The sequence below is a fragment of the Anabrus simplex genome, chromosome 3, assembly GCF_040414725.1.
Source record: "Anabrus simplex isolate iqAnaSimp1 chromosome 3, ASM4041472v1, whole genome shotgun sequence".
NCBI classification, from domain to species: Eukaryota; Metazoa; Arthropoda; class Insecta; order Orthoptera; family Tettigoniidae; genus Anabrus; species Anabrus simplex.
The window spans coordinates 325,777,371-325,791,877 of NC_090267.1; the positions used below are offsets into that span (position 1 = coordinate 325,777,371).

The following is a 14,507-nucleotide window of genomic DNA, read 5'->3' on the forward strand; positions in this document are numbered from 1 at the left end:
TAATGAAGATATATCTTATTCTAATTTGGTTTAAAATATGTCATAATCCCCCCCTCCCCAAACCGGAAATATGTCTACATGCTAAAAACATTTAAGCTCTTTTCAGTCGTGAAATTACCACTGTTCACCTCAGTGTAGCAGTGGGCTCATCAGTTGGATTGTTACACCTTTCGCCCCAGTGTAGCACTGGGCTCATCAGTTGGATTGCTACACCTTTCACCCCAGTATAGCAGTGAGCTCATGAGCTGGATTGTTATACCTTTCACCCCAGTATCGCAGTGGGCTCTTCAGTTAGATTGTTACACCTTTCGCTCCAGTGTAGCAGTGGGCTCATCAGTTGGATTGCTACACCTTTCACCCCAGTATAGCACTGGGCTCATGAGCTGGATTGTTATACCTTTCACCCCAGTATCGCAGTGGGCTCTTCAGTTAGATTGCTACACCTTTCGCTCCAGTGTAGCAGTGGGCTCATCAGTTGGATTGCTACACCTTTCACCCCAGTATAGCAGTGAGCTCATGAGCTGGATTGTTATACCTTTCACCCCAGTATCGCAGTGGGCTCATCAGTTGGATTGCTACACCTTTCGCCCCAGTGTAGCACTGGGCTCATCAGTTGGATTGCTACACCTTTCACCCCAGTATAGCAGTGAGCTCATGAGCTGGATTGTTATACCTTTCACCCCAGTATCGCAGTGGGCTCTTCAGTTAGATTGCTACACCTTTCGCTCCAGTGTAGCAGTGGGCTCATCAGTTGGATTGCTACACCTTCCGCCCCAGCGTAGCACTGGGCTCATCAGTTGTATTGTTCCACCTTCCACCCCACTATAGCAGTGGGCTCATCAGTTGGATTGCTACACCTTTTGCCTCATTGTGGCAGTGGGCTCATCAGTTGGATTGCTACACCTTTTGCCTGATTGTGGCAGTGGGCTTGTCAGTTGGACTGCCACACCTTTTGCCTCATTGTCGCAGTGGGCTCAGTTGGATTGCTACACCTTTTGCCTCATTGTGGCAGTGAGCTCATCAGTTGGATTGCTACACCTTTTGCCTCATTGTGGCAGTAGGCTCATCAGTTGGATTGCTACACCTTTGGCCTAATTGTGGCAGTGGGCTCATCAGTTGGATTGCTACACCTTTTGCCTCATTGTGGCAGTGGGCTCAGTTGGATTGCTACACCTTTTTCCTCATTGTCGCAGTGGGCTCATCGGTTGGATTGCTACACCTTTTGCCTCATTGTCGCAGTGGGCTCATCAGTTGAATTGCTACACCTTTTGCCTCATTGTGGCAGTAGGCTCATCAGTTGGATTGCTACACCTTTTGCCTCATTGTGGCAGTAGGCTCATCAGTTGGATTGCTACACCTTTGGCCTAATTGTGGCAGTGGGCTCATCAGTTGGATTGCTACACCTTTTGCCTCATTGTGGCAGTGGGCTCAGTTGGATTGCTACACCTTTTTCCTCATTGTGGCAGTGGGCTCAGTTGGATTGCTACATCTTTTTCCTCATTGTCGCAGTGGGCTCATCAGTTGTATTGTTCCACCTTCCACCCCACTATAGCAGTGGGCTCATCAGTTGGATTGCTACACCTTTTGCCTCATTGTGGCAGTGGGCTCATCAGTTGGATTGCTACACCTTTTGCCTGATTGTGGCAGTGGGCTTGTCAGTTGGACTGCCACACCTTTTGCCTCATTGTCGCAGTGGGCTCATCAGTTGGATTGCTACACCTTTTTCCTCATTGTCGCAGTAGGCTCATCAGTTGGATTGCTACACCTTTTGCCTCATTGTGGCAGTAGGCTCATCGGTTGGATTGCTACATCTTTCCACGACACTGGCGGCTAGTGCGCCGTTGAGACACCGTTGAGCTTCAATGTTTTTTTTAAACATTTGCAATCGATGAAATTAGAATTATAGTTTCCTACTGGGAACTTAATTGTTTTGATATATTTACATGCTATGTTCTATATGGCCCGCTCTAGAAAGGCAAGAATGATCGGCGAGAGGATTCGTAGCGCTGACCGCGCCTCATCTCGTAATCTACAGGCCTTCGGGCTGAGCAGTGGCCGCTTGGTAGGCAATGATGCATTAGGGCTGTAGGACCATGGTTTAGGAAAACATAGAACCTATGGATATATATTTCAACAAGAAGTAATACTATCGTCCGCCTCTGTAGTGTAGTGGTTAGTGTGATTAGCTGCCACCCCTGGAGGCCCGGGTTCGATTCCCGGCTCTGCCACGAAATTTGAAAAGTGGTACGAGGGCTGGAATGGGGTCCACTCAGCCTCGGGAGGTCAACTGAGTAGAGGGGGGTTCGATTCCCACCTCAGCCATCCTGGAAGTGGTTTTCCGTGGTTTCCCCCACTTCTCCTCCAGGCAAATGCTGGGATGGTACCTAACTTAAGGCCATGGCCGCTTCTTTCCCTCTTCCTTGTCTATCCCTTCCAATCTTCCCATCCTCCTGCAAGGCCCCTATTCATCATAGGAGGTGAGGCCGCCTGGGCGAGGTACTGGTCATCCTCCCCAGTTGTATCATCCGACCTGATGTCTGAAGCTCCAGGACACTGCCCTTGAGGCGGTAGAGGTGGGATCCCTCGCAGAGTCCGAGGGAAAAACCGACCCTGGAGGGTAAACAGATTAAGAAAGAAAGAAAGAAAGAAAGAAAGAAAGAAAGAAAGAAAGAAATTAATACCAGCATTCGTTGTGTCTCAGTGAGAGTAAGTTTTAGTGAAACAGCTTAACATTTTTCGCGGTAGTACATGTGCGATTTATTTCTAATTCCTTTCAAAACTCCAGACAAACACGGCATGCACACGCAAGTATTGGATGGTGCGTAAGTTCATAGCGTTTTGTAAATCAACGTATCTTTATTCACCTACACTTACAGTATTGCAATAGGCGTAATAATTACCGCAAACACAGTCGATTGATTTACTTCACAACCCTTACTTAGTCAGTAATGTACTCGCCTCCATTGTCAATGACCATCTGCCAACGTTGCATGGGGGAGTTTGATCCCGCGTCTGTATAACTGTTGTGGCTTTGAGTTGAAGAAATCGATGAGCTAAGTATTAAGAGCAGCTTCATCAGGAAATACTTCTCTCTGGATATTGTGTGCGAGAGAGAGAGAGAGAGAGAGAGAGAAACCACGAAAGGTGAAAATAGGAAGGAGCCAAGTCAGGGAAATTAGGACGTTGTTGAGCAGTTTCCCAACAGAGATTGTCAACAACTCCTTTGGTCTATTTGGCCGAATGTGGGCGTGCATTATTATGCAGTAAAGGCATTGGACGTCCAGGACGTTTGTTTTCAACAACGGTAGTGATTCGTCCTAGTTGTTGGCTAAACACAGCAGTAGTGATTGTTTCGTTCTTTGGAAGCAAGTCACGGTGAAGAGTTGCCTGTCTGTTCCACCAGACGCACAATTTTATCTTTACTGAATGTACAGTGCCATTTACACCGGGAGTTGCTTTTTCTTTGGAATTATCCATTCCTTTCTATTCCTGATGTTGACATGTAGTGACCATTTTTCATCCCCAGTAACTGTGTCTCCAAGAAAAGATTTGTGCTGAGCGCAAGCTAACGTTTTGTATCTTCTCAGACGTCAATTCTACCCTAAAAGGTTTCCTTTAAATATTTTCTTTAATTAAAAGACTACGTCCTAACATAACCTCGAAGCATTTGGTACAGTGAAATAACATCACTCCTGCTACTATTTGGAGCAAACGTTAAGGATTAACAAGGAACTATTGTAATATAGCTTCCTGCTTCCTCGATTTGAAGCCTCATGTTCTGGAACTCCAGAGCCGTCCTCAGTTTGACCTCCCTGCGACGATATGTCTGCAAAATCACGCCGTATTATCCTCTCTCATGCATGATACGCCTAGTCACCGCTGACATATATCTATATAGAGATATTCTCACATAGCCCAATAGTTCGTGTACTGAATTTGGACAGTCCACAGTCTATCCCTCTTTATAACACTAGTAGGCCTACTATAGATCAAGAGTTTCTGATCAAACGGTGCTATTTCTACTTCAAATTTATTTTTAGTATTTTCGTTCCATCACTCCACCTTTTCATAATCAGGAGTTTGGATAAATCTAGCCTGCCAAATTATCCGTTCTGTATTCATAACATGCATGTGACTGTTATACCTAGATATTCATGTCCATGGTTTTACCCAAGATCACACAACTAAAAGACTGTCTGATTACTACCATTAACACACATAATTTAGCAAATAAAAACTCGAAATGCCTAACTTAATTATAGTAACCCAGAGATATACATTACTAGCAACTAATTTAGGCATAATAATATCATGATTGCCTCGATATTTACTTACACAATAAGCTGTTACACATTAATAATATAAAGTAACCTAGGCAACAGTACATGTAACATGGTAGGCCTATATGTCACAGTATGTCCAGAAAATAAAGTCTATTTGCATATGATAAAATTAAATGAATGAAATGTATTTTGAAGGCAGATTTTTTTTGCCTCCTAAATCCATGAATGTGTCCAAAGTAATAATTTTTCAGTGGTTATCATCGAAAAAAATGAATGAGCTGTATTATTAAGGAAACAAGCTCCGTAGCAGTCCAAACGCTGCTGTAAAGTTTGCACACGATTTTCCTTGAGACATGTAATAGGCCTGCATCTGGAGCGTTCATAACGTATGTAAGTGGTTATTCAGCTGTGGAACTACGAGGGTCGTGATAATTCAAGTGCCAGATGGAATTAATTCATGGATCGGTTTTTGATACGCTCATGCTAATAAATGTATAGTTCTCATCTGGTATTTCACACACAGATTTACTCATGATATAGAACTAAGTGTGTCTCATGACCTGTAGTGCCTATTTCCTACACCAAGGTTCTTGCGTTCAATATTTGGCAGCTTCTCAATTAAACTCGCAAAACTGATCAAATCTGAACCTGACTTCCATGCAAGATAGGTGATGTACTCACCATCAAATTTAAATATTGAAATATTATTTTCTGAATCTCTTCCAACCACGGAGATCTATAGTATAGTTATAAATGCTCTCTTACTGTGAAAATAGCGGCCACTTGGTCTTCTGAGGCCAAACACCTTTAGTTTTTAATTTAGGAATATAAACATTAGTTGCAAGGCAACTGACAACGGCATCTCTCGGGGATAAGGTTACTGACTTTTCAGTCAAGAGGCAGACAGCTAATCACGAACCTCATTTCTCTGGTAAACAGGTGTGCAAATATTGTGACCAGAAATTGGTAGGCTAATAACAATTATCACTACGAGATTAGCAATTCCTAACATAATTCACATAACTGACAACTACTTGAACTACCGGAACAGCAAATCTTTCACATCTCTAAGGCACACAAAAGTTTATTACCACATACGATAGTTCCCTGACACGTGGTGATAAAGCTCATAATGGAGTTCATATTTAACTTACGAAGTGGTCTACGAAACCTCACACAAAGGTTTCCAGTTTTAAATGACTGGACGTGTAAGAAGATGTAAATCTTCGTTAGGATCACTTGTGATCTGCCGGCTGGAATGAGGATAGCGTCTGCACTTTATTTATAAATAGGCCTTTCTCCCAGTTTACAAGAATACCAGTTTCTGACTCCTACAATCACGGAATGAGGGCTTTCACCGTTGGTTGCGATTCACTTTCTTTTTCAATTATTCACGCTGTGCCAGCTGTAGGCAGATGCTCCTGTACGTCGCCGTAGTAGATGAGTTTGCACTCATGGATTTGACAGTCTGAGCGTGGCCTTACGTTATCATGTAGCAAAACGATGCACCTGTTGACAGCGGCGCAGGCCAATTTTCAACGAATTTTAGTTGACTGTTCTATTAAATAAAACTACGCACACAAATGTTTGACAATGTTTCCTCCAGTCCCTACAACTTACCTTGGAACAGTATAACTAACAGGCTTATAAGGGATGGTTTAACTATCATAAATTTATGTAGTGATTTGAAATCAGAATGAATGAGGGAATATTACGCAATTAATTATGTCATTTCGATACTTGCTTAGATGAAGAGTTATTAAAATTAGGATAACAAATCTCATGTGTCTCATTACTAGATTTAAAAGGAAATGATTTTGAAGGGAAGATTCTTGAAGTTAAATCGAAGATTTAAGTAATTTATTCAGCATGTGGTTTTCAATACTATTCGTATAAAACTAAAGTGGATTGAAGTAACTGAAACGTGAGTTCGGCCCCGCGATGTAGGGGGCATCGCGTCCGCCTGTCACTCGGTGGCCCCGGGTTCGATTCCCGGCCGGGTCAGGGTTTTTTAATTGTAATGATTAATATCCCTGATCTGGGTACTGGGTGTTTCTGACGTCCTTAATCTTCCTTTCCTCACACACAACATCCCACACTACCGCTATTCCAATTACACGCAGGTTCATACAATATGGTGCCAGTAGGGGCAAAAGATCCACATGGGTCGACGCCTCGAACAAATAGTGTTATGGAAACTGAAACGTGAAGTAGGAAATACATTGAAAAGGGGTTGTTGATTCACTACACTCGTCTGGTATCGATCCAGCATGAAAATTGTAGAACAGTGTTTCCCCAATCATGCAGGCCTATGTCTTTAGTAGGTTATTTTTACATTTTATTACAGAACTCGATTCAGTTTGTGACCCGGGACTGAAAATAAAACTCCCTTTAAATTATTGCCATGGTCTCTTTATGGAGCGTGTTTTCAAAAAAAATCACTAATGACCCATAAGGTCATTGTGGGCCATTATCAAATCACTAAGGTTTGGCCTGTGATGTTATCTGCCTTAGAGCCCACGACTATGTGCCGAGATAGAACCCATTTATGCTAATAAAAGGAAGCCAAAGCGTAACGCTCTATAAAGGTAGGCATTAAAATGAAAATAAACAAGAATTAATGAGGTACGTTCTCAACCTTGAAATCTGAAACTTGGTACCAGAGAATGTGATACACTCCACATCCCTAGAAAAATCGAAAATTACTTAAATTACTTGAATGACCGAGGTGTAGTATTTGAAACTAGAGCTCGGAAGTAAATCAGCATGAAAACGCGAGCGTAATCATTCTTTCACTCAGTGGGAAAGTTTGATATAAAGATAAATTAAGTCCATGTGCTTAGTGATAAAATATATTTATGGATTTCCGGGACGTAGAGATGCCGAAACGTTTACCCCACAGGAGTTCTCTTTGTACCGGTAAATCTACTGACATGAAGCTGGTGTGTATGACGACCTTCAAATAACACCGGTCTGAGCTGTGATCGAACACCCACTCTGGGCTCAGAAGGCCAGTGCTATACTGTCTGAGTCAGCCCGGAAAATAATTTTAAGGCTATGCATATCTTAGCTGATGTATTCTGGACCAGTAATTTGAGGGAAATCATAGGTCTAGTTCACCTTTTACTGATATTATTATTTATCAAGGTCCATTTTATTGATAACATTGTAGAATCATTGATTTTTGTAAAAATTCTTTTTAGCAATTTGTAGGCCTACGTCCGGCGAAATGCAAGGATATCGCTTGTGTCATAGCCTGTACACTGCTCTTGGTAAACTATTCTTCTATTTCGGTATTAGCTTTGCGCCGTCTTTGTACCTTCTCATTATCATGTCTTTCACAGCTAATCCATTTCTTTTGCCGATGACACCACTCTTCGGAAGACGGAACTTCTTTTCACCTTGAATTAGAGTTAAGAGTAACTGGTTAATTCCCCGTTTAAACAATAATAACCACCTTCACGAAAATGCTCTTCTTAAAAAATAATGAAAGTCTTTGAATTCCTTTTTTGTCATTTATAGACATAACTGGAAGTATTGTTGACGTCAAAATTAGTCGATGATTTTGAAAGACGTACGCATTTCATAAGAATCCCAAATATAAGCGCACGGCCGCGCATGAGAAAACGAAATTTGATAAGTAATTTCGAGAACTATGATGAATGTGACGACTACACTGAGTGTGGTTTTAATCCGTGTATTTTTTTCATGTAAGCTACGATTTTCCTGTTAGGTCTGAGTCATCTTCCGTAGTTCAATCCCTATACCTCTAATTTCGGAATTTAGCAACCAAGTTCAGAATCATAACGGGGTGTTGCCAATACGGGTGACTACGTGGTTAATAGATTCCAACAACCTACTGCCTGGAACATGACTGAATATGTTGACCTATATATACTGTTTCTAAGTAAGAAATCGGAAAATACCACAAATCCATTTATTTTGCTTCTGGTATAATACTACGAATTTTTAACAATGCAGCTTATACTTTAATGAGACAAACATCATACAAGTGTAATCGGTACTCGTGAATTCTTTGAGAAATATCCGTTTCTTAATAGGAAAGTTATACATTTTGACTGTTATTTTAAAATAATTTAACAAAGATGGCATATAATAACAGTACGCGATAGTAATATAGAACACTATAAATGCAGTGGCTAACAGCAAGTGACTAGTAGAGAAGCTTTTTGGTAGCATGGTTAAGTACCATAGCAACACTGGGTGTTGCTTTTCCGACCACGGTGCCAGTCCTACGCCTCCATCTTTCGGAAATAGATCTATAGCACTATAGGAACATCAGGGACGCTACAGAAATTCATATTTACGAATAATTTTCCTAAAACCTTTAACTATATGGGTCTGAACGGGGTGATGCCCTTGGTCTCCAGTTAAATCAGCAACAACGATCATCGTCACAACTAACGCCGTGCTATCAGTCAGTAAGACAACCCGCTGTACATTTGAGTGTGGCATATTGCGTGCAGTGTTTGCTGGAATGTAGCCCCTCAGCATGAGCACACAATCAACGTTGCTATTTCCACGAGCTTGAGGGATAAAGTAGTCCCTTGGCGTAGGGCATCATCACGCCTGGCTCTTTGTCTCGGCCACTGGTTCGATTACGGCCAGTCGGGAATTTTAATTCTAAACTGAGGATTGGAATGGAATTCACACAGACTTATGAGACCAAAGGAAAAGATACCTGATAATAGGGAGAGAGCTGACCCGATAAAGAAAGCCCAGCAGTACGACTGAGAACGTCGTTACGCTGACCACGTTGCACTCGAATATCTGCTGGCCATCTGTTTGGAGAGCTGTCTTCTTAACAGGTCCAGGCATTTAACAGACTGTTGGGCCAGGCGGCGTTTTGTTTTTAATTAGATGATAGTGTTATTTAATGTCTGTTCAACTGATATCGATTTTTAAAACACCAAGGTGTCTGATCTCATAAAATTTCTAACATTCTAAAAATCACATAACACCAAAATAAATAAAAATTAGGAATACATAAACCACAAATTAGCCTACCTGTATATTCATATTTCAACAATCTATTTTTATTAACGTTTTTTTTTAGTTATTGCATTTTATTTTAATCTTATACATTTATGCGATCGACCGAAAACGTTTACACACACTGAAGCGCGTTATGTATCTTTCACTTTTATTGAAAGCAATAAATGAGTGCTTATCGATATTTGTTTCTTTATCCCACTTATCTTGGTCAAGTCGTGCTCTGTTCCTACCGTTATTTTGTTTTTTTTAAACCTACGTAATCTACCAGGTGAACATCATTCCTAGCCTTTTCCTCTCACTATGATTATCTACTCACCTTCTTCAAAATTTCGTAACTTTTTCTCATCTTATTTAAGGAGAAGAAGTAGAAGGAAAGTACTAAAACTCCCCATAGAACACCACAGGTTCTACACTAAATAAAACAGTATCTCAGACACTCACCAGTGGCTTGCAATTTGTAAGATGTGAGGGGCTATGACGAGTCAATATACCAAATATCAGCTTCTCTAGATCTCCAGTCTGTCTCATTGAAACTATAAATAAAATGAAGGCAATTTTTCGTGACTATCATCATAATAGAACCAACATACTTACGTGGAATACTAACCACAAAAACATGCCTTCTCATTTCAAAAATCTCTCATACAGTAGTCAGAATCCTTCTCCTTGAGAAAAGCCCAGTACCGACGGCACTCGGCTACCACGTCACTAAATTCGCAGACACCGGATGTGGGAGTTTTGAAATAATGTGCATTTGATGAAGGCTAGTTTGGATGTCTGTTTCGGCTGACCATCGAAGTAGGAAATTCTTTCTGGAGGTAGAAGAAAGTACGGTTAATTTATTTTTCTCTCTTAGTCTATTATCGCATCACTAAATTTGTTTTACACAGAAGAATACATACGGCACTGTATGTCAAGAAGAGACGCAGATATAGATACTTTCGTACTTCAAAAATTCAGCTAGCACAATTGTGATTGAACCTGTAATCTTAAAATAGCGTTATACAAATAGAACACTGACAGAGAAAAAAGATAAAATTTATGTAATTTTCATTATATTTACTCGCTACAAATATCTGTTATTGTGCACTATGCTAATTAGGTCTATAGTCTATATAACTTATTAATTTCAATAATTTCCTTACTCTATAGATGTTTTAAAATTGTAAGAATATACAAAGATCAAGAACAAATCTGTCTATATCAAGCATCACTGACCCATGCATTAAAAAATGAATATTTCTTCCTTCTAGTTCTTCTGTAATTTCACCTTTCACTCATAAATGAAGCTTGGAGAATTTCGCCTAATTCGACGTGATCATCAAAGGTGTAGATAGCGTATCGTCACTGGCAAACGTGAAAAATAATTTCAAAATTTCTTAGGCAGAGAAATGAAGAATATTCATGTTATTATTATTATTATTATTATTATTATTATTATTATTATTATTATTATTATTATTATTATTATTATTATTATTATTACCGCATCATCATTTTCGGCATTTGGGCAGCTTCCTTGAGCAGTTAGATGCCCCTGCTGTAAGGAGCTTCTTTAAAGACTGTGTTCTTGCGAATAAATAATTTTGTCTAACCAGACTCTATGATAATAATAATCGCTGTTTCAGATTCAACTTCTGCATCGTAAAGTTGTTACAGTATGTAATGCGAAATGTTGGCTACTGAAGATAAAATTTATAGGTCTCAGATCAGAAAATCAAAAACATTTGCTTTGACGTTCGGAGTTTAGTGTAAAGATATTTCCCTCTTGAAATCCTTCTAAGCCTATATTCTTACATTTTTAACGGCAAGTGACAAGGAATTTTCTCTGACAGGAAAAGACTGGCCCGACTTGTAGCGCTGTCTACCTACCCCTGCCTAGTATCGGTTCAGCATGGAAAGCGTAGAGCCGTATTCCCTCATCCAGGTATGTCTTCATTTCATTTATTAGGATAGTTTTTCACATTGACCACATCACCCTTTTGTGTTGATATTCTCTTTTTTCGAATTTAGGTCAACATTCAATAAGATCTGAAGAAAATAATATGAAAGTAACTATTAAGGTAAATTAAAGCAACAGTTTCCGGGTTGTAGAGAAAAGAACTGCTTCCTCAGATGCTTCGTCTGCATCTGTAGCAAATATATTCAGTTACATTTTGGTCTTGGCTGAGGATTACTTGTTATCGGTAGGTGGGAACTGTACCGATGACTGGAAATACTTTAGTATTTATGGATCGTCGACGTCCTCGTATACTTTTGTTGTTTGCTTTCAACTGAGTAAACTAATTCGGAAATCCATAGGCGTTCCGACACATGTCGACGATCCTTCCATAAATAAATTATCCACCACATTTTACTTCACGTAGAGATGGCTGGATGATGTGGACGAAGATCTGCATCACCTTCAGGCTGTAGAGCAGTGGAGTAAGTATTTTAGTTCACCTTGAGAGCACGGAAGGATCTTCAGTCAAGATCAAAATATCACTGAAGTTGTCTGCTACAATTTCAAACGAAACGTCTGGGAGAACGAATTGTTTCAGACTACAATTCCACAACACTGTTTTATTTAACGTAGCCCTATTAGGCCTACTTTCTTTCAGAAACTAAAAAGGTGGTCAGATATAGCCTAGGCTAGTTCCTTTTTGACTGAAGGACGGTGTAGAATCGGTGTTATAATAATAATAATAATAATAATAATAATAATAATAATAATAATAATAATAATAATAATAATAATAATAATAATAATAATAATAATAATAATGAAAATCTACCGTTGTTTCCTGTCATTCGACTGGGTCAGGAATGGAATGAATGAACTCCCATCTAGCGGCGGGCATAGGAAATGATTAATGAATGATTAATGACATGAAACGGTATTGGAGAGTGTTGCTGGAATGAAAGATGACCGGGAAAATCGGAGTACCCGGAGAAAAACCTGTCATGCCTCCGCTTTGTCCAGCACAAATTTCACATGGAGTGACCGGCATTTGAACCACGGTATACAGCGATGAGAGGCCGGTGCGCTGCCGCCTGAGCCACGGAGGCTTCAATAATAATAATAATAATAATAATAATAATAATAATAATAATAATAATAATAATAATAATAATAATAATAATAATAATAATAAATAATAATAAGAAGGTGTGTCTACCCCTTAGTCCCTTTTCCTGGTACAGAGTCCGGGATGAGGTGAGATGAAATTATATTTTTAAGGCCGGATGCCGATCCTGAAATCTCAGTAGATGGGCTCATGAAGACGACATGAATGATAGTGAATGAAACTGAGTAAGGATGTGGAAGGGGTAGGCTGTGGTCTGTGAATAGGAATTGCCCCGGCACTTTCCTGGGAATGAAAATGGAAAACCACAGAAAACTATTCTCAGGACAGCAGACGATGGGGTTCGAACACATTCCGTCTCCCAAAAGGAGCGCTAGGATCAACCGTCTCAGTCCGGCACCATTTCTAAGGAATGATAATCAACATGTTGCCGAGTCCGGAGCCAGGGGACTGGTTTGATCTTCAATAGCTGTCAGAAACAACTTTGGTGTCACTGAATATCCATACCGAGCTCGCTAGCTGCAGTCGCTTAAGTGCGACCAGTATCCAGCATTCGGGAGATAGTAGGTTCGAACCCCACTGTCGGCAGCCCTGAAAATGGTTTTCTGTGGTTTCCAATTTTCACACCAGGCAAATGCTGGGACTGTACCTTAATTAAGGCCACGACCGCTTCCTTCCCACTCCTAGCCCTTTCCTGTCCCATCATCGCGACCTAAAGCAACTAGCAAAAAAAAAAATGAATATCTGTACAAAAGAAATAAGGAGGGAGGTAGTTTCCCACTGCTTTCCTCACTGAGTCAGAAATTGCTCCTACATATCAGTCTACCAAGCCCACTGAAATACACACACCCACCGACCTTAGGAGTGACACTTCCACGTCATTCATAACAGGGACTGGCTGCATATCATTACTAGCACTGAGATAATCAACAATTGATTTAAGTTTTCATAAACAATTAAGTTCCGAGAAGGAAACTATAATGTATTAATCGATTGCGAATATTAAATTATTTAAGCTCCTTAGCTTAGACTTTTCCAGTCTTGAAATTACCGGCGTTTCGTTCCTCTGTGGCAGTGCGGTCGTCATTTGGATCGTCACACCTCTCCAAGACGCTGACGTCCAGTGGACCACTGAGACGCCACTACAAGCCTCCTATGTAGGACAATACAGTGACGGTGTAGGCCTACTAGGGGAGCTATGTACCTCCACTTGAGCAAATGCACATATGACATGCCCAAAATGACGGGAGATGTATGTGTGTGTGTGTGTGTGTGTGTGTGTGTGTGTGTGTGTGTGTGTGTGTGTGCCTTCACTTGTATATATGCACATATGGTACATAACTTCCCTAGCGCATCGTAACTGCATTGTCCAACAAAGTGGTGTCTCAAATGCGTGCTAGACGCTAGCGTCTTGGAGAGATGTTACAATCCGACTGACGATCCCGCTCGCACATTGAGACTAAACGCTGGTAATTTCACGATTGCAAAGGTGTAATGAGCTTGAGCACTTTAAAACTTACGACGTAAGCCTATCTGTACAAACAAAACTTTATCACCTAACAACTATTAATGATTGGTAGGCCTATACATTATAGGGATGCACTTATAGATCGTTTCCCTAGTCTTAGACAAGACTATAGATCTCTGTAGGCACATCGCCAATGGGGTGAACTGTGTGTACAATTTTCTTCACGAACCAACCCTCCTGCATGGCCCTGAGGTTCACTCAGCCTGCACCAAAAATGAGTACCAGGTTAATCTGGGGGGAAAGGCGGCCGGGCGTAGAGCTAACCACTCTACCCCACCAAGCGCCGAGGTTACAGATAGTGGAAGGCTTTACCTTCCACCTCTCCCAGGACTTTCATGGTTTGTACGGAGATGACTTTGCTTTTTCCTCCTTCAACCAACCTCCTGCCCGATCTTAAATGTCTGGTTGTAGACTACCTCCTTTAAAATACGGAGGTGGACATCGAAAATATTAATGAACGTAGAACAGTTCATTTAGTAAACATAGATGAACTGAAGTTGAACGAATCATTTCGAAACTGATTGGAAAGGACATGTAGGCCTAGGGCTAGTTACTTTCCAGCAATTGTGACCCGTTGCGTGGAAAGGGGTCAAACGTCGGATTTTTCGTTTTTAG

General features: G+C 40.7%; 1 protein-coding gene across 1 annotated transcript in view; it reads left to right on the forward strand.

Moving 5' to 3' along the window:
• The window catches only part of LOC136866310 (paired box protein Pax-6), a 653,040-nt gene that overhangs the window by 204,537 nt on the left and 433,996 nt on the right, over positions 1-14,507 (forward strand). The window contains exon 2 of the mRNA XM_067143153.2: positions 11,135-11,226. Within this exon, the coding sequence (XP_066999254.1) occupies positions 11,194-11,226 (33 nt within the window). The 5' untranslated portion in view covers positions 11,135-11,193. The remainder of the gene's footprint in view (positions 1-11,134; positions 11,227-14,507) is intronic.